Genomic DNA, 27,954 nt, shown 5'->3' with positions numbered 1-27,954 from the left:
TACAGTCGCTCAGTTGTGTCCGACTCTTTGTGACCCCATGGACTGCAGCACGCCAGGCCTCACTGTCCATCACCATCTCCCAGACTTTAGTCAAACCCATGTCCATTGAGTCAGTGATGCCATCCAACCATCTCATCCTCTGTTGTCCCCTTCTCCTCCCACCTTCAATCTTTCCCAGCATCAGGGTCTTTCCAAATGAGTCAGTTCTTCGCATCAGGCGGTCAAAGTATTGGAGTTTCAGCTTCAGCATCAGTCCTTCCAATGAATATTCAGGACTGATTTCCTTTAGGATGGACTGATACAGAATAAATAGAACTACTATTTATACTCAGAATGGATGAGAACCACATGTAATTCTTGCTCTTATCATCCTTATCATCAGCTGCATAATTTTAAATGACAGAATAGCTCGAGAATGTCTTTCTTATATAGATTTTTATTTCTTGCTTATAACTTCCCTAATAATAAGAATGTGTTCAGATTTCAAATGTTTCTTTTCTATTGTGTTAAAGCCAGGTTTTTTTTTTTTTAAAAAGAGAGAAAAGATGACAAAGGTCTTCCACAGAATAAACAGTACCCTACAAAATTATTTTTGGAGAGTCTATAGTAGACACTGTGTCAATGGTCTACCATGCATCATCATATGCCCCATTTTCAAGATAGAGAATAATTCTGTTAGAAAAAAGGTAAGACTCTTCTTTTTTAAAAAATGAGCACATTAAAAATTACAATGTGTATCAGATCAATAATTAGCCTTCAGCTGAAAGCTCTGACGATCACAGCTCAATAGAACAAAGAATAACAGAAAAGTAATTATTCTTTTCTCTGCAACTATAAAAAGTACCAGTGATTTTGTTCTGAAGTATTCTGGTGCCACAGTTTGGTTCCTAGAATTAAGTTGAAAGCTCAAGTTCTTTGAAGAAATGTTCCTAGGGGTCACTTACATAGTTCAATGGGAGAAGCCAGATCTTCAAGGTCTGTCTCCCTTAGGGCGGCTGAGTAAAAAAGTAAGCACGCTTTTGTGTTACTTTATTTTCTTCTCACAATTATGCTGTGAGGAGGTTTAATAGGCACTGCATCTTTTTTATAGAAATGAAGACTTTCACAGAAAGGTTATCGATCCACATAAAGCCAAGTAATTAGGGTCAGAATTAGGATTAAAAATCTTCAAATCTATGTCTTCCAGATGATTAGAAATAACTATGCATCTTTCTTGTCAGTTGCTTGCCATGAAGTTTTAACCCTGTTAAACTGTGATTCTGGGGAGTCTTTCAACCTTCGTATCTCCGTTTTTCTATGAGACTAAGTCCTATATTTTCGGAGAAGGCAATGGCACCCAACTCCAGTACTCTTGCCTGGAAAATCCCATGGACGGAGGAGCCTGGTGGGCTGCTGTCTATGGGGCTGCACAGAGTCAGACACAACTGAAGTGACTTAGCAGCAGCAGTAGCAAGTCCTATATTTTAAATAAAATTTAAGACTCTTCTTAAATAAATGAGTAACTTTTTTATAAGATATGTAATTTGTTTAAGAATGGATTAGATAATGGCCTTTGCCAAACTATTATAAGCTTATTATAAGGGGATGAGAAAGATTATTTAGGTGATTACAAAATACTGTTTCATCAATATAGGTTAATTTCTATAGCAGGTCACCAAGAATGGATAGTACTTTAAATTCCAGGCTGTAAGTATTGAGTGGTCAGTTTAAGACCATACTGACATGTAATCACATAGTTAACTACAACCAACCCTCTGATGAGAAACTTTTTTTTTTAAAGCAACCCTCGTAAGGCAACAATATTAAAAAAAAAAAACCTGTATTGATACATCTCTCAAAGAAATAAAATTATTATATCAGTGATATAAGTAACCAATTGTGATATTTTTCAGAATGAACACCAAAAACGATATTTAACAGTATTCTGATTAGGTAAATACGACCCCACAATCTCGATCATTCAACATTACAAAAAATTCAACTGATTTAAACATATGATCAGTACTTAGCATATGATACCTTGTAAAAGGTAGAACATTTATTGAGCCTTCTAACTTCACTCTATTAATAGAACCTTACATCATAATGATTTATCATGATAACATCACCAGATAGGCATTATAGACATTACTGTAAAGATGGAGGGAATTCTGTGGTGGTCCAGTGGTTAGGACTCGGTACTTTCACTGCCAAGGGCCTGGGTTCGATCTACAGTAAGGAAACTAAGATCCCACGAGACATGCAGCATGGCCAGCAAGTAAATAAATGAAGATGAGAAAACTGAAGTTCAAGAAGGTCACTTGCAATTAAAAAGCAATAATTCTTAAGAAACTTACGAAATAGAATTTGACCCCAGTTTGCTAAAGCACTTCGCTTTCCACTATAGAAAGAAGCTACCAAAAAGGTTGTTTTTCAAATCTCTCTAATGTTTGAAAAGGCAATGTCAGTTCTCAGACACAATGTCGTTGTTCATTTGATTCATGGGATAAGTAAAGAAATCAAAGAGATAAAATTTAAGAAGTTTTAGCCCAAGTCCTCTAAATTTTCAAGAGTACCTGCAAACATTTCATGAGAGCTAGTTGATGAACTGCGGTGAACTACAGCTGCAATTATTTAATTTTGTCATGATTTTGTTTTCGTAAGGTAAAGCAATTTGAAAACCGACACGTAATTCAGATCAATGTTTCTCTCCAACACTTTCTAACATTCTGGAGACACAAATACAGCACCTAACTGCCCATTATAATCGTTTTTTTCATTTGAACACACTGTCCTAGAAAGGATGCTTCTATAACTCAACCTAAACTGCCAGGGCAACCGTTCACAATTTTCCATACATCATCATCACGAGTCCTCTTTTTCTCTCTGTGGGAAGAACGCTGTATCTGCGCTCGGTGCCAGGGGACTATCTGTAAAATACTGCGGATTCAGACTGCTCGCATAAGGCTCCGAGGCACAAGAAGGGAGAGATAACGTGAGTGTATGTAGCCATGTCTCCTCTTGCTATCTTTTATGGCACATCAGCCAAATCTGAATCGGGAGGGATATGATATTGCTGATGCCTCTTTACTGCTGCTGTTGGAAACTATCCAGGAAAAGCACGTTTTCCTGACAAAAGACGGTAGTGTAGTAGAAATGAAACAGAAGGAAAACACTTATTACTAAAGAACTCCCATTATATTCTATTATTACCCATCTTAAGCCAAGAAGTCTCATGTAGACAATAGAGATCAGTACACTTTGCTTACGACATTTAAGAACCAAATGTTCTTTATTTTGATTTAGTCATTTGTGAGACAGAGATGCAGTGAATTCTACAGAACAAGTAGTTAATAAAATTGACTCCTTATGTAAATTAATATGGGACAGACAAAACCACCTGTATACTATTGCACATGAAAACTATTCACATAAAATCAGTAATTTTTGTTTTGGGAAACCAGAGGTACCATTCAGATTCGAGTGTTGAGCACAATCATTTGATCCTGTTTGGATAATATCCTCACATGCCTTTTATTGTTCAGGCTTAAAGAATCCCTGCAGACTACCTTTCTAAAGGAGACTATGCATTGTGATGATACAAACAAATGTAGAAACAGACAACAAGACCGAGCTTTACCTGAATATGGCCCTTCTGCTTGTATCTGTGGCTATTTGCAAGTTGGTTGTTCTCTGTTAGTGGGCCTTAGAAATGTTATACTGTGAACTAGGTGTCTGGTAACTTTCCTCAGGTATCCTTTGAAACGATAACCAAAGCAGGGCAACCATCTCATGGTGGCAACAGTGACTCTCTGCCTTAGAGTGATTACTCACAGAGTAGGTAGTATCCCTCCTAACTCAGACCATGCACAGTTTAAATCTGATTGAGATAAGCCACATAGGACCCATTAAGCCCTACATTCTTACATAGTACCTATTAGCATTCAAATAGCTTGAATTCTGCAAAGTAGTAGAGAAAACCTCAGGGGCTGACACCAGAGCTGCCAGACCAAGAAGAGTAAAGTACAGAAAGTGATCAGGCCTGTTAGACAAGAATTTTAGTTACGAGAGAAAGAGAAAGCAATTGGAAAATACTTTTCAAAGCCTCTTTTTAATTGATCCAGACAGATAATAGAATCAAACTGCTATTTTCTAAAGCAATTTTAATTACATGCAAAGTAAGTTTATACTGACTCAGTGGTGTTTGTACTTTCAACGTTTTCCTAGAATAAAAGAAAGCTCGGGCAAAAGAAAAGTGGGCAAAGCAAGTATAATTTTTCTGGTGTCAAAAATTCAGGCTTAAAAAAATCTACCTCTCTGACATCAGAATTTAAAGACACTTAATTACATATAAAATCCCTTAAACTCTCACTTTTGAATGCAGGCTATTCTAATTTTCCTTTTCCTAATGTCTTTCTCTTACCATATAAATAAGATATATGTTCTCTACTTATTAGGCTCTGGCAGAATAACCAGAGTTTATGTTAAAACACTCCCAAATGACTAAAAAGAGACTGCTTTCCAAAATTCTCTACTTTGTTACTTACCATCTAAGCTATGCTCCATCCTCACCATCTTTTTGGATGTTTGTCTCAACCTACAACACAATCTTTTTGTAAAGGGCTTCTCTGATGGCTCTGCTGGTGAAGAATCCGCCTGCAGTGCAGGAGACCTGGGTTCGATCTCTGGGTCGGGAAGATCCCCTGGAGAAGGGAAAGGCTCCCCATTCCAGTAATCTGGACTGGAGAATTCCATGGACTGTATGGTCCATGGGGTTGCAAAGTGTCAGACACGACTGAGAGACTTTCAATTTCACAACAATTTACAACACAATCTTGTAATAATGTCTGCTAGCATCCTAAGTGGAGAAGGCAATGGCAACCCACTCCAGTGTTCTTGCCTGGAGAATCCCAGGGACGGCAGAGCCTGGTGGGCTGCCGTCTATGGGGTCGCACAGAGTCAGACACGACTGACGTGACTTAGCAGCAGCATCCTAAGTATTTAGAATAACACCTGGCACATACTGGAAGCTTTATAAATAAATATTGGTTGAATTCTGTATGTACCTTCCTCTTTGACTGGCTGGCAATAAACTCACAAAGAAAGGCTGAACTGAAACCTATATTACAGAGGCCACCTAATTAGGGTTTTATACAGCATCACTTTTTCTTATGAATTTTATCCTTCAGTTGATTCATCCCAGAATCCCATTTGCATTTTTAAACTATAATCACACTGGGCTGACGATGACAAGATTCTCAATGCCAAGTAGTTCCAATGGAAGCTTCTTTCCTGGCAAGAGCTTTTCTGTGGGAATTACAAATCTGTGCAAGCAAACGAGGAAGGAAAAAAAAAATATTTTGGTGAGGGAACATCTGTCTTGGAGCGCTCACACGCTTTCATTTAAGAGGAAGCAAAGGGAGAACACTAATAATGGGCTATAATTAATCTCCCAAGCACAACAGGTGGTGACAATGGCTGCATCCTGGTTGGCTTCCTGGTTGCCAGGGGGGTTATGTGAGAGGAAACTCCTGCTCTGAACAGGCGTTGCTGCGGACCTTACCACTCGTCTCCCCTCAGCTTAAAGCCAGTGGTTCGTGCTTTTCACTGCATTTCCTGTAATACGAAAGCAGTCCATTTTCTGAACCTTTTGCCAACCTAACTGCTCCCCGGCATGTTTCTCCCCTTTGGCACAGATGATTGGAAACTGACTCTATCCAATCTGTTTGGAGATGCTGCAGAACAAAAAAGGGCTTCCCAATCACTATCCCCCAAACACCGGATTTCTTACTTAGTGGTTTACATCTGATCTGGGGACAAGAGAGAGAGGTGAAAGAGAAGCTCTAGACTTGGACGGCTCTATCAGCTCATTTATTAAATGAGTTGTATTCTACTCTCCTAAAGTTTAAAATGAATCACCAAAGTGGTATCCACAGTTTCCATCAGATACCAAAGTGGTATTCACAATTTCTGTTCTTTTGGGGTCTGCTCTCATATATCTTACCGTAGTTATCTCATTAACATTTGCTTATCTTTTCCAGTAGTCATGTATGGATGTGAGAATTGGACTGTGAAGAAAGCTGAGTGACGAGGAATTGATGTTTTTGAACTGTGGTGTTGGAGAAGACTCTTGAGAGTCCTTCGGACTGCAAGGAGATCCAACCAGTCCATCCTAAAGGAGATCAGTCCTGGGTGTTCATTGGAAAGACTGATGTTGAAGCTGAAACTCCAACAATTTGGCCACCTGATGAAAAGAGCTGACTCATTTGAAAAGACCCTGATGCTGGGAAAGATTGAAGGCAGGAGGAGAAGGGGATGACAGAGGATGAGATGGTTGGATGGCACCACCGACTCAATGGACATGAGTTTGAGTAAACTCCAGGAGTTGGTGATGGACAGGGAGGCCTGGGGTGCTACAGTCCATGGGGTCACAAAGAGTCAGACATGACTGAGTGACTGAACTGAACTGAACTGAGCCTTTAAACTCTTTTAATGTCTGTGTAGAAATCCATTCTTCCATCCTTCTCCTCATCTGTCCAACAAATATATATGCTGAGCAACTCCCAGGAACTAGACATTGTGCTAAACTCATAAAACTGTGAGAAGTACACGTGGTTCCAGCCCTCCCACAGTTTAGAGGCTACTCGTAGAACAAACACAAATCACACAAATAAGTATTATTATACGTATACTGTTTTAAATGACACGTGAGAGAAGTGCAGGTCACTGTAAGAGCCAGGAATTCCAAGGAAAGGATCTTCAGTGAAGGGAGGTGGCAATTGTTCTAGGCATAGGAAACGGCATTTTCAAAGGCCTTGTAATTGGAGAAAGCTCAAGGCAATGGCAATCCACTCTAGTACTCTTGCCTGGTAAATCCCATGGATGGAGGAGCCTGGTAGGCTGCAGTCCATGGGGTCGATGAGGGCCGGACATGACCGAGCGACTTCACTTTCACTTTTCGCTTTCCTGCATTGGAAAAGGAAATGGCAACCCACTCCAGTGTTCTTGCTGGGAGAATCCCAGGGACAGGGGAGCCTGGTGGGCTCCTGTCTATGTGGTCGCACAGAGTCAGACACAAATGAAGTGACTTAGCAGCAGCAGGCATGCTGAGAAAACAAAAACCCATACATATAGAAAAGGGGGACATGTTTTAACTTAGACTGGAAGAGTAGCTGTGGCATACGTTGCAACACTTCGTAGTCCATGTTCAGGACTCTGGTTGTTTTGCTCTTCTTGACGGCAGATCAGATCAGTCGCTCAGTCGTGTCCAACTCTTTGCGATCCCATGAATCGCAGCACGCCAGGCCTCCCTGTCCATCACCAACTCCCGGAGTTCACTCAGACTCACGTCCATCGAGTCAGTGATGCCATCCAGCCATCTCATCCTCTGTCTTCCCCTTCTCCTCCTGCCCCCAATCCCTCCCAGCATCAGAGTCTTTTCCAATGAGTCAACTCTGCGCATGAGGTGGCCAAAGTACTGGAGTTTCAGCTTGAGTATTGGAGTTTCAGCCTCAGCATCAGTCCTTCCAATGAACACTCAGGACTGGTCTCCTTTAGAATGGACTGCTTGGGTCTCCTTGCAGTCCAAGGGACTCTCAAGAGTCTTCTCCAACACCACAGTTCAAAAGCATCAATTCTTTGGTGCTCAGCTGTCTTCACAGTCCAATCTCACATCCACACATGACCACTGGAAAAACCATAGCCTTGACTAGACGAACCTTTGTTGGCAAAGTAATGTCTCTGCTTTCCAGTATGCTATCTAGGTTGGTCATAACTTTCCTTCCAAGGAGTAAGCGTCTTTTAATTTCATGGCTGCAGTCACCATCTGTAGTGATTTTGGAGCCCCCAAAAATAAAGTCTGCCACTGTTTCCACTGTTTCCCCATCTATTTCCCATGAAGTGGTGGGACCGGATGCCATGATCTTCATTTTCTGAATGTTGAGCTTTAAGCCAACTTTTTCACTCTCTACTTCCACTTTCATCAAGAGGCTTTTGAGTTCCTCTTCACTTTCTGCCATAAGGGTGGTGTCATCTGCATATCTGAGGTTATTGGTATTTCTCCCGGCAATCTTGATTCCAGCTTGCATTTCTTCCAGTCCAGCGTTTCTCATAATGTACACTGCATATAAGTTAAATAAACAGGGTGACAATATACAGCCTTGACGAACTCCTTTTCCTGTTTGGAACCAGTCTGTTGTTCCATGTCCAGTTCTAACTGTTGCTTCTTGACCTGCATACAAATTTCTCAAGAGGCAGATCAGGTGGTCTGGTATTCCCATCTCTTTCACAATTTTCCACAGTTTATTGTGATCCACACAGTCAAAGGCTTTGGCATAGTCAAGAAAGCAGAAATAGATGTTTTTCTGGAACTCTCTTGCTTTTTCCATGATCTAGCGGATGTTGGCAATTTGATCTCTGGTTCCTCTGCCTTTTCGAAAACCAGCCTGAACATCAGGAAGTTCACGGTTCACATATTGCTGAAGCCTGGCTTGGAGAATTTTGAGCATTACTTTACTAGCATGTGAGATGAGTGCAATTGTGCGGCAGTCTGAGCATTCTTTGGCATTGCCTTTCTTTGGGATTGGAATGAAAACTGACCTTTTCCAGTACTGTGGCCACTGCTGAGTTTTCCAAATTTGCTGGCATATTGAGTGCAGAACTTTCACACCATCATCTTTCAGGATTTGGAATAGCTCAACTGGAATTCCATCACCTCCACTAGCTTTGTTCGTAGTGATGCTTTCTAAGGCCCACTTGACTTCACATCCCAGGATGTCTGGCTCTAGGTCAGTGATCACACCATTGTGATTATCTGGGTCGTGAAGATATTTTTTTGTACAGTTTTTCTGTGTATTCTTGCCATCTCTTCTTAATATCTTCTGCTTCTGTTAGGTCCATACCATTTCTGTCCTTTATCGAGCCCATCTTTGCATGAAATGTTCCTTTGGTATCTCTGATTTTCTTGAAGAGATCCCTAGTCTTTCCCATTCTGTTGTTTTCCTCTATTTCTTTGCATTGATCACTGAGGAAGGCTTTCTTATCTCTTCTTGCGATTCTTTGGAACTCTGCATTCAGATGTTTCTATCTTTCCTTTTCTCCTTTGCTTTTCGCTTCTCTTCTTTTCACAACTATTTGTAAGGCCTCCCCAGACAGCCATTTTGCTTTTTTGCATTTCTTTTCTATGGGAATGGTCTTGATCCCTGTCTCCTGTACAATGTCACAAACCTCATTCCATAGTTCATCAGGCACTCTATTTATCAAATCTAGGCCCTTAAATCTATTTCTCACTTCCACTGTATAATCATAAGGGATTTGATTTAGGTCATACCTGAATGGTCTAGTGGTTTTCCCTACTTTCTTCCATTTAAGTCTGAATTCAGCAATAAGGAGTTCATGGTCTGAGCCACAATCAGCTCCTGGTCTTGTTTTTGCTGACTGTATAGAGCTTCTCCATCTTTGGCTGCAAAGAATATAATCAATCTGATTTTGGTGTTGACCATCTGGTGATGTCCATGTATAGAGTCTTCTCTTGTGTTGTTGGAAGAGGGTGTTTCGAAGAGGAGCCGTGGCTGCGCTCCTCTTCTCCTGCGCAGGCACAGGAGAGCCTAGAGGAGCTATCCCACGTTGAAGGTCAGGAAGGGCGGCGGTGAGGAGATACCCCTCATCCAAGGTAAGGAGCAATGGCTGCACTTTGCTGGAGCAGCCGTTAAGAGATACCCCACGCCCAAGGTAAGAGAAACCCAAGTAAGACGGTAGGTGTTGCAAGAGGGCATCAGAGGGCAAACACACTGAAACCATACTCACAGAAAACTAGTCAATCTAATCACACTAGGACCACAGCCTTGTCTAACTCAATGAAACTAAGCCATGCCCGTGGGGCAATCCAAGATGGGCAGGTCATGGTGGAGAGATTTGACAGAATGTGGTCCACTGGAGAAGGGAATGGCAAACCACTTCAGTATTCTTGCCTTGAGAACCCCATGAACAGTATGAAAAGGCAAAATGATAGGATACTAAAAGAGAAACTCCCCAGGTCAGTAGGGGCCCAATATGCTACTGGAGATCAGTGGAGAAATAACTCCAGAAAGAATGAAGGGATGGAGCCAAAGCAAAAAGAATACCCAGCTGTGGATGTGACTGATGACAGAAGCAAGGTCCGATGCTGTAAAGAGCAATATTGCATAGGAATCTGGAATGTCAGGTCCATGAATCAAGGCAAACTGGAAGTGGTCAAACAAGAGATGGCAAGAGTGAATGTTGACATTCTAGGAATCAGTGAACTGAAATGGACTGGAATGGGTGAATTTAACTCAGATGACCATTATATCTACTACTGCGGGCAGGAATCCCTCAGAAGAAATGGAGTGGCCATCATGGTCAACAAAAGAGTCCGAAATGCAGTACTTGGATGCAATCTCAAAAACGACAGAATGATCTCTGTTCATTTCCAAGACAAACTATTCAATATCACAGTAATCCAAGTCCATGCCCCAACCAGTAATGCTGAAGAAACTGAAGTTGAACGGTTCTATGAAGACCTACAAGACCTTTTAGAACTAACACCCTAAAAAGATGTCCTTTTCATTATAGGGGACTGGAATGCAAAAGTAGGAAGTCAAGAAACACCTGGAGTAACAGGCAAATTTGGCCTTGGAATACAGAATGAAGCAGGGCAAAGACTAATAGAGTTTTGCCAAGAAAATGCACTGGTCTTGATGGCAACAGAAAGCCAATGACAATTTTTTTTTTGTGGGGAACTGATATGGAGGTGAGAATTAATTAGATGAGGCCAGTAAAAAGTTACATAGTTTTTCAGAAAACTGATGATAGGAGCTTGAAAACAAATTATAATGGTAGAGATGGAAAAAACAGGACAGATTCTGGAGATATTCAAAAGGTGAAATAGACATGACTTGGGAGTGGATCTGAATAGAAGGAAGGCGGCAGTGTTGAGGATGATTCCTGGTTTGCGTAACTCAATATACTGGTTTGAGTAGCTGAATGGTGGTAGCATTCGTTAACACATAAAACACAAGAGGACCAGTTTGGAAGATGATGAATTTGTCACTGCACATATAAAGCTTAAGAAGCTTTTGAAAAAACCTACATGTAAATGTCAAATGAGCACCTGGGTCAAATGGAATTTGAAGGAAAGGTTGGCCAAGAGATATAAATTTATGTGACATGCAAGTTGGACAGGGGGTATCAGAGAAGCTGCTTTATGAGAGGAGAGAGTGAAACAGGAAAGAGAAAGGATGGAGCTGTGAAACAGCCAGCAAAAGAAAGAGCAGCCAGGGAGTTTAGACAAAAATCACAGAGGTATTATATCTGCCTGCCATGCAGGGGACCAGGGTTCAATTCCTGGGTCTGGAAGATCCCCTGGAGAAGGGAACGGCTACCTACTCCAGTATTCTTTCCTGGAGAATCCCGTGGACAGAGGAGCCTGGAGGGCTACAGTCCATGGGGTCGCAAGAGTCAGAAACGACTTAGTGACTAAACCACCATTACATCAGAGAAGTCAGGAGGAGAGAATGTCTCAAGGAGGGTGCCGTTGACAATGTCACCAACCAAAATCCATGTTGACAGTGTTCTCCTGGGGATGGCTACTGGACAACACTAACATACGGGCATCTACTTACCTTGTGTTAATATTCCTGATTTATTTGAGGAGCCCAGCTCCTCCCTGTAGCTCCCTCTATGAGGCTTATGACTGTGGAGACTCTGGCCTCATGGCCCAAGGTCCTCTCAAGGCACCAGCCACATTTGCTATCCAGTTACCCACAGTCCCTCCAGAGCTGTCTTCTACACTGCCTCCCAGGAAAGAAATGCCTGCAGGGACAGTGGGTAGCAGAGTTGCCTCAGAGTTTCCCTACCAACTCCTTCAGTGATAGTCACAGAGCCCAGGGTGACTTGGGAAATAGGAAAGAAGAAAAGAACACTGACAGAAAAAAACAGACAAAGATTTAGAAAGGCTGATGGAAAAAATGATGGGCCAATGAGTCAATTTCAAAAATGCCAAATATTCAAAATCAAACAATATAAGGAAAAATTCTTTGAAGCAATACTGGTGTTATATAAGCTCCAACAGAATATAGTGCCACCATGCAGAGACTCCCTCTGCCTGCTGATTTCCAAGTTTTGAAATTACTCTGATTTTGCAGACCAGTGGTGTCAACAGACACGTAAGAATTGAGTGCCTGACATACCCTTCTAGCACACACTGATTTTAATTTCTCACAACGTATTAAGCACTAATGAGGTCATATACCATGAAAGTACATACTGTTCAGAGAGTTAGAAAAGAGTAAATATTATAATATTAAAACAGGCAACTTTTAGTAACAATCCTATAGACTTTAACATAACTGTATAAATGCTACAAGTTCTGGGCAAGGCTTCTGGCCTTCAGGCATTCCATATTTGGAAGGAGATTGATATTCTGAAAAAAATTAAATTAAAATATTAAACTGTTGTATTCACACTCTGCAAAAAGCAGAACCATTACTTTGCCAACAAAGGTCCGTCTAGTCAAAGCTATAGTTTTTCCAGTAGTCATGTATGGATGTGAGAGTTGGACTATAAAGAAAGCTGAGCACTGAAGAATTGATGCTTTTGAACTGTGGTGTTGGAGAAGACTTTTGAGAGTCCCTTGGACTGCAAGAAGATCCAACCAGTCCATCCTAAAGGAAATCAGTCCTGAATATTCATTGGAGGGACTGAGGCTGAAGCTGAAACTCCAATATTTTGGCCACCTCATGTGAAGAACTGACTCATTTGTGAAAACCCTGATGCTGGGAAAGATTGAAGGCAGGAGGAGAAGACAGACAGAGGATGAGATGGCTGGATGGCATCACTGACTCAATGCACCTGAGTTTGAGTAAACTCTGGGAGTTGGTGATGGATAGGGAGGCCTAGCATGCTGTGGTCCACGGGGTTGCAAAGCGTCAGACATGACAGAGTGACTCAACTGACTAACTGATTCACACTTCTCTTCTAAATAAACCACATCTGGTTCCCTAGCAGCCATTCTGTTATCATGGCCCCAAGAAATGGGGCAGGGCTAACGCTAAGACAGAGATAAAACATGACATAGAAGACTGCCCTTCCAGGCAGAAGGAGGAGATAAAAGAAAGTGTCTGGTTAAGGAGAAATTGATTTCATAGTCACAGATGAGGTGGCAGAGCTCATACCAATAAAAGGAACAGAGTCCATAGGCCCTGTTAATCTGGGATCTCTCACTGTCCAATGCCATTCATACAAGATCACCTCTTTTCTTTACACTCAAGATATTACCCTCACAAATAAAAAAGGGAGGAGGGGAAACAGCCTAATCAAAAGTTGAGTGGATTGTCTTGACCCCAAAGAGAGTGGGATACCTTCAATTGATACTATTAAGGCTTTCTTCCCTTGCTACCCAGAGGCTCAGGGGTTGAAGAAGGTAAGATCAACTTTAAAAATTAAAATCCTATTTTCTTTGCATACTTGAAGACTAGAGTGCAAACTGAGACTGCTTCACACATAGGCAAGTAATAATTTATAAATTAATGTATTAGTTGTATTTTTACTTTTTGTTATGCATTGATAACTGGTATCAGCAAAATGTTAAGATTGACTGATAGGTTTCTTGAAGAAAAGATGTAACATATGCAAAGCATCTTATAAAGCTCAAATATTTTTATGCAATCATGGCACCTATTAGCAGAATTTTTGGCCTGAATGATTAGTTTTTTTCATTTTATTGTGGCACTTAAAATTGGTACAAAGATTTTTAGGAAAGCAAGACGGCAACACACACGAGAAAACCCTTTTTCCCTTAGAGTGAACTGAGCATACAGTCATCAGGATATATTACAAAGGCCACAGTAAATCAAATATACGCCACCTCAGTCATATGTAGGAGGTCTAATCAAATGCGAATCATCACTAAGAATAAATCTGCAAATGACAGAAGAAAATGGCTTAAGCTAACAGAGATGTAGGATTTCACGTAATAAGTCCAGAAGTAGGATAGATGTAAGAATGGTTATCTCATGCAGCAGCTCAACAGTATCATCAAAGAACTAGGTTCTTTCCATCTTCCAGCCTTGCCATATTCAATATTTTGCTTTTTATCTGTAGAATTCTTTCCTCATGGTCACAAGATGGTTACAGCAGCTTCCAGTATCATAGTCTCATGAAGCCATTCCCAAAGGCCAGCAGAGGGAGAGTCTCTTCCTTAAGGTCCTTTTCAAAAGCAAAACTTTCCCCAAAGCACTTCACCTCTAGTAGAATCCCCTTCACATCTAAACGGCCAGAACTGTGTCACATGTCCGTCTCTAAACCAATCAGTTCCAAGGGAAGCCTAATCAAGATTCATTTTCTGGGCTAGGGGAGGCCAATGCTGGAACAAAACTGGGGTTCTATTAGCAAAAAAGGGAGGAGATGTATGTGGGGTAGGCAACCAATATGTCCTGACAAACATATTTCTGAAAGCAAAAACAAAGCCTTCAAAATTCTAAATTTAACTAGAAGTAGATTATATTTGGGCGACTTGGTCCATTTCAACATATTAATCTACAATGGTTCAGAATATTTGGAAACCCGTCTTCCTGTCTAATAAAATAACTAGGTCAAAAACTGCATTTTCAATTAGACATTTTCTGCTACATCTCTTAACTAGATGCGACAAGGCATTTAGATATAGGGATCACAAATGGATAAAATACAAATTCCCAGTTCGGCATGCCTGACGATCTCGAGGGAAATGAGACATGGAAAGCCAGTTCAAATCTAAATTAAATAAAGGCAACTGTGCCTTCTGAAAACTGAACTCCTTTCTTCAGAATAACAGGTATAACCAGCAGAGGGTACTTATGTTTATGGATGAAGTCATATATTTAAATATAACGATCAAGCCATTCTGCTTCTCTCCACCTCCCTTATAGCAATTCCGTGACTTATTCATTTTCCTTAGACTTCCAACTCATAAAGAAAACATTACAACATATTTGCATCCTTGCCTTGAACTTCTAAGAGGAACTATATAATCAAATATAAAAATATTCTTTGGAATGTTCTCTGCTTTTCCTTTTGACTTCATTAACATCTATTTCAACATCAGGCCATTACAATAAGGCTCCTTGTTTGCTGGTCTGTCTCCTGCTCTTGGACTATGTTTCAGAGCTGAAACCCTGACTTATTCTTATTTGTATTCCCAAAGACCACCTGGCATTAGCACTAGGTCTGCAGTGAGTGTTGGCTGAATTAGTTTGTTGAATTTTGCCATGCTACATCACTAATAACCTTTCATAAAGGACCTATTTCTACAAAAATAGCTCCAGAGCATTGACTCATTTTTTCCCTTCAAGAATTTTATTTATGCTTTTTTGAACCCAATTTAACCACTGTAATTTTCCAACTTCCATTGACAGACAATATTAATAATTCAAGACAAGGAATGATGCTACAAAGGTTGACTTCTCTTTGCACTGAAACTCCCTGGGGTGAACACCTGTCATAAAGCTAATGGACTTATTATTATAATGAACCAAATAGCTGTAGAAACTGCAAATGTACATTTTCCAAATATGTTTTTACTTATCATTAGTTTATTTTACACTATAAACACAAATACAGCACTTCAGTGCATCCTTCTTTAAGTCAGTTTGGAAACTTAACACAAATGAAAAAGTAAATTCAATGTTTTACAATGAAATTCAGCTTTGTTTTATTATATTTTCTCAGATACACATACTCATATAAACATACAGCATGATAAGTACAATAAAACTAAGTAACCCTAAATTATCATCAATGTATAATTAGGTTTATATAGTCAGTGGCCCTTAGTTGATGCGAAAGGAAAACTTAATCTTCTGTATCCAGCAGTTTATAGAATATAAACTATAAACAATATAAACTGAATTCAAGAGTGATCAAATAGTTTACAGGGGAAACTTCCTTTTTATAGAAATATTTCCAATGACAAATTCCAGAGGAATGACAGAATTAGAATACTCATGATACGTGACTTCTAATGCACCCAGGCAATGATAAATATCCACGGCTGCTAAAATAATAGATGAAAAGTTGATAGGTAACTCTACAGTGAATTAATCAATCTCACAATTCCTAACTTAATAAGAATAACATCGTAAGAAGAGAGACAATCAGACATTATATGCTTTCTGTTGGTACTATATAACATCACCTATGAAATATTCTTGCCAAAACCCTAACCTAAATCTGCTCAAGCCTTTGGCTGTATCAGTATAAGCAAACAAAGGTCAGAGGGACATGTTATATGAGACTTGAGTGATGCAGTCAGCAAATCCTAGAATGCAGGAAACCCTTTAGGACAAGTACCCTAAAGGAAAAAAAAGAGACAGATGGAATCTCAAGATTCCTAAAAGAGACAGGATTAAGATTTACCATGTGGACCACATTTGAATTCTGATGCAAACAAAACTACATTTAAAAATATAAACCATCAGAGGGATGGTATGGGGAGGGAGGAGGGAGGAGGGTTCAGGATGGGGAACACATGTATACCTGTGGCGGATTCATTTTGATATTTGGCAAAACTAATACAATTATGTAAAGTTTAAAAATAAAATTAAAAAAAAAATATATAAACCATCAAAGAAACTTGAATCTGACTAGATACTTGATGATATAATGGTAATAATGGTGATTGTGATTACATTTAAAAATGAAGTATTCACCTTCTGAAAATACATAACAAAGTACTATGAAATGAAATGATGTCTAGGAGATACCTGAAAATAATTCAGTGTGTGTGTGTGTGTGTGTGTGTGCTGGGGAGGAATCAAGTAGAGGACTATGGATAAAACAAGAATGACCATGTGCTGATAATCATTGATGGGTACGTGGGGATTCATTACACAAGCTCAACAATTTTGTATATATTAGAAATTTTCCATTAAAATGCTTAAAACTAGAAGATACAGTCTGTCCCCAAGAATCGTTGATACCAACCTACCAACCAATTAATGTAACAGCCAGCAAACTGATTCTATATATTTTGCTCCTAGGAGATAAAATATGAAAGGAAAAGCTCTTTTATTAGAATCTAATGAAGGAAACAAAGCTCACCACTAGGAAATGGTGAAGTGTTGCGTAAACTCTGGGAGTTGGTGATGGACAGGGAGGCCTGGCATGCAGCAGTCCATAGGGTCGCAAAGAGTGGGACACGACTGAGCAACTGAACTGAACTGAACTGAACTGAGTGATAAGAGTTCAAAGAAAGGATGATCTGGTCCCAGGTGGGTCCCTTGGCTGGGCCTAATACTGAGAGGTTCTTCTCTCCTAACAAGATTAAGCAGAAAGTGGGGGATACTGACAAGATAATAAAGGGACACTTATCTTACATTTTTTAACTCATGCGTAGATTTTAACACTTGTAATGCACACACTTAAAATATTTTACAGATCTTGCCGTTTTCTTGTGAATGGCACCGTATAGGGCAGGTGGCATGGCATCATTTCTATAATGGAAGTATTCCTTTTCTGTGTTTACTATTTAAGATATATCAGTCAGGATCCCCTTAGGAAACAGAAGGTACAAATAAAGAGGGCAACTGAGGAGCCAAAGAACCAAGGACACAGCCGCTGGCTGGGTGAAGAGAAGTATTTAAGGTAGGTTGAAATACCCTAGGAATTTATAAAGATCATTTGCGATTCATGGGGTCGTAAAGAGTCGGACACGACTGAATGACTGAACTGAACTGAAGCTTGATGAACGTGAAAGAGGAGAGTGAAAAAGTTGGCTTAAAGCTCAACATTCAGAAAACTAAGATCATGGCATCTGGTCCTATCACTTCATGGGAAATAGATGGGGAAACAGTGGAAAACAGTGTCAGACTTTATTTTTCTGGGCTCCAAAATCACTGCAGATGGTGACTGTAGCCATGAAATTAAAAGACGCTTACTCCTTGGAAGGATAGTTATGACCAACCTAGATAGCATATTCAAAAGCAGAGATATTACTTTGCCAACAAAGGTCCGTCTAGTCAAGGCTATGGTTTTTCCAGTGGTCATGTATGGATGTGAGAGTTGGACTGTGAAGACAGCTGAGCACCAAAGAATTGATGCTTTTGAACTGTGGTGCTGGAGAAGGTTCTTGAGAGTCCCTTGGACTGCAAGGAGACCCAACCAGTCCATTCTAAAGGAGATCAGTCCTGGGTGTTCATTGGAAGGACTGATGCTGAGGCTGAAACTCCAATACTTTGGCCACCTTATGTGAAGAGTTGACTCATTGGTAAAGACCCTGATGCTGGGAGGGATTGAGGGCAGGAAGAGAAGGGGATGACACAGGATGAGATGGCTGGATGGTATCATTGACTCAATGCACATGAGTTTGGGTGAACTCCAGGAGTTGGTGATAGACAGGGAGGCCTGGCATGCTGCGATTCATAGGGTCACAAAGAGTCAGACACGACTGACTGACTGAACTGAACTGAACTGAACCGAAGCTGTTGCCACTCAAAGACGTATGAGTGAAGAAGAAGGAGAGTTTCCAAATCCAGAAATTGTTACCGTAGGAGATGACATAGCTATGATGTAGAGAGAGAACGCCAGTCACTGTCAAGCTGTTGCTCAACAGAAAGGAACTGGGGACTTTCCTGGTGGTCCAGTGGCTAAGACTCCACGCTCTCAAAGCAGGGGGTCTCAGTTCCATCCTTGGTCAGGGAACTAGATCCTATATGCCACCACTAAGACCAGACATAGCCAAACAAATAAATAAAGAAAAATAAATATCAAATAAAGAAAAGGAACCAAGAAAATAAATACTCTGATGTCATCCTATTGCTTTCCCATCTTTTGCCAGTTCCTCCCACTGACTGAAGGCTGCCAGAAGCCAGAGAGCAACAGAGCCTTTGGGTGGCACCCATAAAGGTCAGTCGCCCGGAGGAGGCTGGACTGGAAAGTACACTGAGAGAGGCCAGTGGAGCATGTAGTATACAATGCAGATGCTTTGGCATTTCTTAACATGTTAAAAAATGATCAAACGGAAGCTCAGAAACAAAACGAAATGACCAAGTTTTCTCTTAGCATCTGAGAGGCCCTGAGCAAAGAAGTCGAGTCTCTCCAAAGGGGAAGACGTCAGATAAACAAAGGTAAGAAAAAGACCTGAGCTGAAAAATTGTCTTTGAACAAAACCCAGAGAGGGGAGTAAGCATGGTGGAAGCAGAAATAAGCTGGTGAATGGACAAACAGGCACAAAGGTGACAATTTAGGGAATTGTGAAAAAGGAAGTCAGATAAATCTGAATTAAGCCAGATAATAAAAGAGCTTGGGTGATGATGAGAACTTAGATTTGATCTGTTTAGATGTGATATTGGTCAAGGTGAATGAGTTGAGATATGGGGCATAAAACCATGAGTGTCGTCATTTAGGAAAAACACTTTGATGAAACTGAGGAGGAGCAATGAGGATATAGCAGGAGGGGGATCCCAGTGGAGTCTGGAACCAAACCCGGAGATGGCTGCTATCAAATCAGGTAAAGTCCGTAACATGAAGGGGCTTCCCTGGTGGCTCACTAGTAAAAGAATCCATCTGCAATGCAGGAGACGCAGGTTTGATCCCTGGGTTGGGAAAATCCCCCGGGGTAGAAAATGGCAAACCGATCCAGTACTATTGCCTTGGAAACTCCATGATAAGAGGAGCCTGGCGGGCTATAGTCCATGAGGTCATAAAAGAGGCAGACACGACGTAGGGACTAAACAACAACAGCTGTTAATGGGGGAGTGGCAGTGGAGATCCACTCATTCTCCAGCCATACGTTCACAGTCCATGTATCCCACAAATGGATGCTGAGGCTTCTGTTAGTGACCTGGACAAGACCTGGAGGATACAATGATAAGCAAAGACAGATGTGTTTCCTTCTCTTACAAAGTCTTCAGTCTGATGAGGAAAGAAAGGTATGAATGGAATAATGAGCTGAGCAAAGGCAAAAATCGCAATTGTGAAGGATATTCTGAAACAGAGGCAGGAGGAGCTGTGGGAGCTATGACAGCTCTCTGAAAGGCAGGAGAGGGGAGGAGAGACAGAGGGGATGGTTAGGAAAGGTTCTCCAAGAGAACAAGGCTTAGGTTGAGATCTGAAAGCTGGGAAGGCGTTACCCAGGGCAAACAGGGAGGGGAGAGCAAGCACAGCAAGGACACAGCAAGGACCCAGGAATGGAGAAGGACAGGGAATAAAGAAAGCCACTGGCTCAGGACAAAAAGGCAAAAATCTGGAAGACATTGCAAAAGAAGAAATGAAAAGAATTGTAGACACCTAGAATACAGACCATTAAGGAGGTAAAACAGTCTAATGTGGTTCCAACCATTTTAAGCAAGGAGATGAGATATTTAACTACTGAATCAATCTGTACCTGCCAATGTGCTCTGAGCCTTGACTAAAGAACACAACCCATTCTTGATAAATATTTACTAGGCACTCTGCAAGGAATTGGGATATAGACTTAGCTAGGCAGACGACCCTTAGTATATCATAGGGGTCATCACTCTACTTGCTTTCCTATGTGTCCCCAGGAGCAGAAGAAAATAGGTACAGATTCAAGGAAGATCTACCAATCAACAAATATTCACTGGGTACCTTTCATGTGCAAGACATGGTATAAAACACTGTGAAAATAATATCTTGTCTGTAGGAGAGGTATGAGCTGGCTTCATTTCAATGTAGATTATATTTGTTTGCTCAGCATGAGCATTAACTGACAAAAATATGCACCAAGATTGAATAAGATGCAGTCATTAGTTTCAGAGAGTCTTTCTTTAAGCAGGACAGATTTAAAACATGGGAATGAATCACGGCAAGTGACAATACAATAGGTTTATAAGAACAGTGTAAATTATTGTAGCACTAGATCAGATCTCTCTGAGGAGATTAGTCAGGTTCACGGGGAAAGGGACCCAGATTCTGTACTTTAATGAGGCAAGATTTCACTAGGTGAAGAAGGCCTCTCTCGCCTCCGCACTTCCAAGATGACCAAGAAAAGAAGGAACAATGGTCATGCCAAAAAGGGCCACAGCCACGTGCAGCCTATTCGATGCACCAGCTGTGCCCGATGCGTGCCCAAGGATAAGGCCATTAAGAAGTTCCTCATTAGGAACATCGTAGAGGCCGCAGCCGTCAGGGACATTTCTGAAGAGAGTGTTTTTGATGCCCATGTGCTTCCCAAGCTGTATGTGAAACTACATTACTGCCTGAGTTGTGCCATTCACAGCAAGGTAGTCAGGAATCACTCTTGGGAAGCCCGGAAGGATCAAACACCTGCACCCAAATTTAGACCTCTAGGTGCAGCCCCATGTCCTCCACCAAAGCCCATGTAAGGATCCAAGTCCTTAAAGACTGAAAGAAATATTGGTTTCTATGAAAGGACAATAAAATGGAAATTACACTAAAAAAAAAATAGGTGAAAGATGCAGGGCAAAGAAATTACAATAAGCAGAAAGAATAATGTCAGGGGATTCAAAGGCATCTATTGGTGGGAATAATAAACAGGCTGAGTGTGGTAGAAAATAGGGAACTCAGAAAAAAGTAAAGCAGGAAATATGAAGAAAAGTGATTCAGATGGGGACCACAGGGTAGAGAATTAAAATAAAAAATGAACTAGGAAATGTATTTGATCAGAATAAGGAGTTGTTGAAGATTTCTGAATAGGAGAACAGCATGACCAGAGATGATTAAGAAAATCGCATGGAATGAAAAACAGCAATAAGAGAATGGAGTGGTTTAAGAGCACAAGGTCTAGAGCCAGTCTTGCCTGAACTAGAGTCCAGACTTCCCCACAGCTACGACTTGCAATAAAAATGAGCTACTGATAAACACAATGTCTTGGATGAATCACAAAAGCAGCATGCTAAGCGAAAGAAGCCAGACACCAAACACACTGTTGTGTTACATCTACATGTGTATCTATAAAAGGCTAAACCAGTGATGGAACCATCAGCAGTTGCCAGGGGATACAGGATGGGGATGAGGAAAGGCATGTGAGGGGGAATGATGGGACATGAGGGGATGTCTGGGGTGAAACAAACGTCTTTATCATGTCTTCACGGCACTTACACAACTGCATATTATTTGCCAGCATTCATCAAGTTGTAGATTTAAAATTGGTGAATTTTTAAGTAAATTATATCTCAAATAAGCTGATAGAAATGAAAATATCATGCAGGAATAAAAAGTTAGGTAGTAGTTAAAATAAAAACATTGAACTTCAGAATATTTCTTCCATATGAAAAGCATGGCAGCGGGGGACTCCTAAGTCATGATCCACACAGAGACACAAAAAATACTACAGTCACTGGTATATATGTGTGTGTGTGTGTGTCCAAGCACATGCTTAGGAATACTGGGGCAGAACAGGAAAATTCTTGATATGAAGATAATTTCCCTCCTTTCTAAAAAAAATAATCAAATAATCTTTATTGGAACACAGCATCATTTTTAGGCTCAGGGAACAGAATGATGAACAAGACAGGTAAGTCTTTCCTCGTAAGGAACTTGACAGTATATCTCAAGAATGATAGAGGTGGAGATGATGTTTCAATGAAGAGTCCTGAAATAGAGATTTGTTCCTCTAGTGATTAATACTCAGATGGAATTCAGATTTCTCCCCTAGGCCCACAAAAGTAATACTATAAATAATGGCTGGCTAACAAGGCTAGTTTATTCATTTGCACTACACAATAGGTTAGGTACATTATTGTGACTGCTGTACGTGGGTATTACAATGATTATTTTATAATATATAATAAAACGTTGGTTAGATCATTTTATAAAACTTTTATGTTTAAAAACGATTTCAGAAAATGGTCTGGCAGACAGATATTTAGAAAAGGAAGAGTTGGAAAAATCATTTCAATCTTGTTTACATTTCAATATTTGAGCAAAATTTCTATAAAATTTTATATATGCCTGAGTTAACTCTACTAATAATTATATATTTTCAATACTCCTGGATTTCACTAGTAGCTTCAAATATACTTTAAAAAACTCATTCTAAATCAATGATTTCTTGAATTGACATCACAACGAAGACTCTAGATCATTCAACTTATGTCCTCCTTCATAACATAGTGATTCACAGGTTTGCAAATCTCTGTCCTCTATAAAGTTCTTAACCATAATACATAGGTTTTAGACATTTTATTTTAAAAATGGAAGAAAACGAGCTTGGATTCATATATTTGTCAACTTTTTTTGGACAACTGACATGTTTTTTTTTTTAAATCTTGGGGAATACATGTTGTGCGAAGTGAGGAAATAAATAACATGGAGTCTTCCAATGGCAGCAGACTTGGAAGCGTTAAAAGAGTGCTAGATTTGGCTTTTATTTGCTTCAGTGGCACTTCAGATTTCTTTGGCTATTGTAGAAGGTCTTCAGGTTACCACAAACAGAAGTGAAAGAGAATACTGTGGGCAGGAACGGTGTGAAGTACCTTATTTATTTCAACTGACTCCTGCTACAATTGATTGAAGGACTAAAAGTTTCCTTATGCCCAACAGCCGTGGACTTCTAGACCCAAGCTTACTGTGCTGGTCAACTAAACTCTAGGTAGAAAATAGAACAGTATATACCTCTAGCAGAGTCAAAGAATTCATGTTGAGTAAGGTAAATTTTTTACTCTCAACTCTGAAATATTCAGGGCAGGAACTTAATTTCCTCACCCTTGAGCACAATTTTCCCCATTTTGTATTACAGAGCGGTTATGACTGCAGAAAAACAATACAGAAACTATTTGTTAACTTCTAAACTTGTTTGACCACACTACAATCACTTCTTTCTTGCATTTGCCCAGGCTACCAATGTATCTTCTTTCTTGCATCTACTGTGTCTGCCTTTAAAGTCCAAGGCAAGTAGATGAAACCACAACAGTAAAATATCTGTGAATACTGCCTTAGCATCTATGAAAAATACATTAAGGAGATGAATGTAGTATTTTAACATACCCAAAATGGGGAAGCTAAATATTATAGCTAACAATATCAATTGTAGAAACAGTAAGGTAAACAGAATTTGCATCCTCATAGCAAAAGGATAATTCAGCTGGAAGCAAATGATTAACCATAGTTCAGTACAGCTTATCACAAAATGAAAAACATTTATTTCCATAAAGACTAAAATATTGTAGTGGTATTTTTCTGCCTGCCTTGAATTTGACTTCAGCTTTTGTTAAGAGTTTGTTGTTCTGTTTTGGATTCTATTTCTGAATTAAAATATTTAAAAATAATCTATTAAAGTTTTTTCAGTCTTACATAAAATTATTAAATAAGGGTGTTAAAGTGTTAACTGTGTGTACCTCTGAGATCCATGAGAGGAAATATTCTAATCTTACAGAAACATCATTTGCCCTTTGTAAATCGATGTTGCCATGGCAAATGTTTTCATTTACTACTGGATTAGCTGAGTTGGGAGGATGATGCAGTATATAGAGGCAATGTACTCCCTGTTTTTATATACATTCCTCTTTAAAAATGCTCTGAGGTTGTTGGGGGGGGGGGTGACTTTTGCATGCTAAGACAGAGCCATGCCTTAAATGTGTAAATCAGATTTGTCCCTTTATACATGATTAAGTAGAATACATTATCTGTGAAAAGCAATCTGTGCCTAGAAAGAGTATGTTCTGCACTTCTGCTTAAAGAATACAACATTCATGTGGAATAGCTCCAAATGTTCCTCTTGAATAGGGTTATTGAAATATTAATTCAGACTACATAAATCTGAAAATAAGTGAAAGAAAGAGGATTTTTCTGGGGGCTAATAAGTGCAAAGAACATCACTTTTCTTGCTAATGTGGAAAGATATGCATGGTTGCCTTCCGCAAATATCTTCAGACTGACTATAATAGAAGAATGACCCCCTACAAATCTGGCTCTATTTGTTTCTAAACGTGTACCAAATTTTCTAAATTCATTCATTAATCAGGCTCTCTTAATAGCACTGTTGCAAAGCAGAGAAATAGGAATTAAAATTTTATCAATCAGAGGCATTGTGTGGAAAACCCCTCTAGAGATTTCTAGAACATTAGGGGTTTATACCAAGAAAGTAGATGATTCTTTTTGTTGGCATTCTTTTTCCTGGTGATATTGTTTGTTTCTTTGTTAAATTTTAGCAACTATAAAATAGACATTCTTTCAATGATAAGATAATTTGGATATACACTAAAAAATCTGTTGTCATACTCCTCCACTGCCTCTCCAAGGGAACCAGAGTTTACAAGCTTAAAGTGCCTTTTTCCAACTTCCTCCATGCTTGTACAAAAATGTATATCCAAACAGACCCATAAATATAGACATTTTGTTATTTAATTTATTAAGATTGGGTCACACTCTGCACATGACTCTGCAGTTTGCTTCTCTCACTTAATGCACAATGAAAGTTCTTCTAAGGCAAGACAACAGACCCATCTTAGTTTTACACTTAATGCATAATATTCTAAGGGCTTCCCTGGTGGCTCAGACAGTAAAGAATCTGCCCACAATGCGGAAGACATGGGTTTGATCCCTGGGTCAGGAAGATCCCCTGGAGAAGAGAATGGTTACCCACTCTAGTATTCTTACCTGGAGAATCCCATGGACAGAGGAGCCTGGAGGGCTATAGTCCATGGGGTCGCAAAGAGTCAGACATGACTGAGTGCCTAATACTTCCCTTTATTGCATAATATTCTATAGAATGATCTCCCACAATTTTAAGATACAAATATTTTTACTTTAAAAGACAATGCCAGATAATTTTATTAAAAAGACTGTGGCAATGCATTCTCCACCAACAATGTATGAGCCTGCCCATGTCTTTTCATCCTTATAAGCTCTATTATAGTTCTCTTTAATATATTTTGCCACGTTAATGGGTTAAAAATAGGGTATTTTATTTTTTTCTCTTTAGTTTTTTATGATTCTTTTTTATGATGATTAACAGGGTTTAAGTAAGCCTTTTCCATTCTGTTAATTTAAAGCTAATATCCTTCATTGCTTTTGGGTGGCTTGCCTTCTCAGTAGTCTGTGGGACCGCTTTATATATTTGGCATATTAGTCTTTTTTCTGTCATGTTTTTACTCATTCTCAGTCTATTCTTGGTTAAATAATTCTTACCTTTAAAAGTTTGTATGTATGTGTGTGTGTGTGTGTGTATATATATATATATATTTTTTTTTTTTTTTTTTAACCTTCCTAGCGTCTTCTATACTTAGTGGTCTGTTCAGTTTTTTAAATATCTTTTTAGGTCAATTTGGATAGCTAATTATTTTCTAGGAAATCACCATTTCCTCAAGATTATAAAATATACCAACACAGGTACAAATGATAATATCTAAAATGTTTTCTTTATACTTTCTAACAATATATAATTTTTGTAGTTTTTAGTCTTTAGTTAGGCTTGCCATGAGCTTATCCATTTTAATGGATATTCAAATAAATGGTTTCTTATTTCATTTATATTATTATTTGACCTATTTTATAAATTTCAGCTTCTATCTTTAATCTTTCTTTTTGCTGATTTAACTGCTGCTTTCTTCATTTTTTAAGTTGAATTATCTATTTAAACTTACTTTTATGCTACTTTTTCATTATAAAAGAATTTAAGGCCATCAGTTTTTCTCTGCATACTGCTTTAGCTGGGTCTCATGTGTTTTGTTATTAAAGTATTTGCCTTGCCAACACTTTATAGATAATTTATAATTTCAGTTTTGTTTTTCTCCTTTTTTCATGGATTGTATAGAATAATGGTCCTTAATTTCTAAGTTGCTGTTTTCCAAAGCATCTCCCCATGGTCTATTTCTAATTTTATTGGTTATCATCAGAGAGGATAAGAGCTATAAAACTCTACTGTAGTAAGCTGAAGTTTCTTAATGTCTAGCTATGTGATTTTTAGGATATTTTATATACATTCAGAAATGTATATTCTCTTTCTACAATGTAAAATTTTATATATATATATGTTAAATTACATTTACTATGTGTTAAATATATTAAATTATTCTATTGACTAAAATATTCAACTTCTTTACACATTTCCTCTTTGGAGTCTATTTGATATATCAAACATTGCTTTATAAATGTATTTTGATCAACTTCATTTTGAATATTTGTTTTACATGATTGATAGTGATGGTTTTGGTGCCTAAAGGTACGTAACTCTTCTCTTAGTAAATCGTACCTACCAGATTCTTTTAAAGACAAAATTACAAAAGTTGAGGTTCTGATTATATCGTCTGTTTATAGCACTATTTCTAGGATGGTGCTTTTTATAGAGATTCCAAATGTTTGTTTCCAAATCTCTCTACTCATGAACTACATTCTCCAAATACTACTGCCTCCACAGAGATTTCCTAAAGAAGAAAGAAAAAAATGCAGACTCTATCTGCGTGTATAGGGCTTCCCAGGTGGTGCCGTGTAAAGAACCCGCCTGAAATGCAGGAAATGGAAGAGATGTGGACTCCATTCCTGGGTCAGGAAGACCCCCCGGAGGAGGGCATGGCAACCCACTCCAGTATTCTTGTCCATAGGGTTGCAAAGAGTCAGACATGACTGAAGCGACCTAGCACACAATGTGCTTATATAATATACTTTGGAAAATTTTAATTGTTGTCCTGACTGAAGTATTGTTGCAATCACCTTCTTCATGCTCAACTTGATCCTCTGTAATTCTTTGTCTCAACTCTTCTAAGGTACTTTGGTGCCTTGCTGTAATTACTTGATAACATGCCTTAACTCATCTTCTGTAAATGTAATTTAGGGCAAAAACAACAGTAACTAGTAATTTCCTGAGTGGTATTAGGCTTTACATATAATTCACTTAACTACAATCCTGTCAGGTGAGAACTGTTATTATCCCCATTTTACAGATGAGGAAATTGAAGCTCATTAAAAGATAAGCAGCTCGCCTAAGATCTTGCAAGCTGCAAGCTGCAGTGCTAGAGTTCTGATCTAGCTCTAGTCTTTCATCCCTTATTTCTGTTATATGTC

The 27,954-nt window shown here is 39.3% G+C and overlaps 2 protein-coding genes across 3 annotated transcripts in view; one reads left to right on the top strand and one right to left on the bottom strand.

Moving 5' to 3' along the window:
* PAM (peptidylglycine alpha-amidating monooxygenase) overlaps positions 1-27,954 on the bottom strand; it is a 333,859-nt gene that overhangs the window by 148,152 nt on the left and 157,753 nt on the right.
* On the top strand, positions 20,860-21,317 carry LOC107132672 (small ribosomal subunit protein eS26-like). The gene has a single exon (XM_059888841.1). The coding sequence runs from the start codon at positions 20,970-20,972 to the stop codon at positions 21,315-21,317; it is 348 nt and encodes a 115-aa protein (XP_059744824.1). The 5' UTR covers positions 20,860-20,969.

Source organism: Bos taurus, chromosome 7 (genome assembly GCF_002263795.3).
Source record: "Bos taurus isolate L1 Dominette 01449 registration number 42190680 breed Hereford chromosome 7, ARS-UCD2.0, whole genome shotgun sequence".
In the NCBI taxonomy this organism is placed as follows: Eukaryota; Metazoa; Chordata; class Mammalia; order Artiodactyla; family Bovidae; genus Bos; species Bos taurus.
This window is presented reverse-complemented; position numbering and strand designations above follow the sequence as displayed.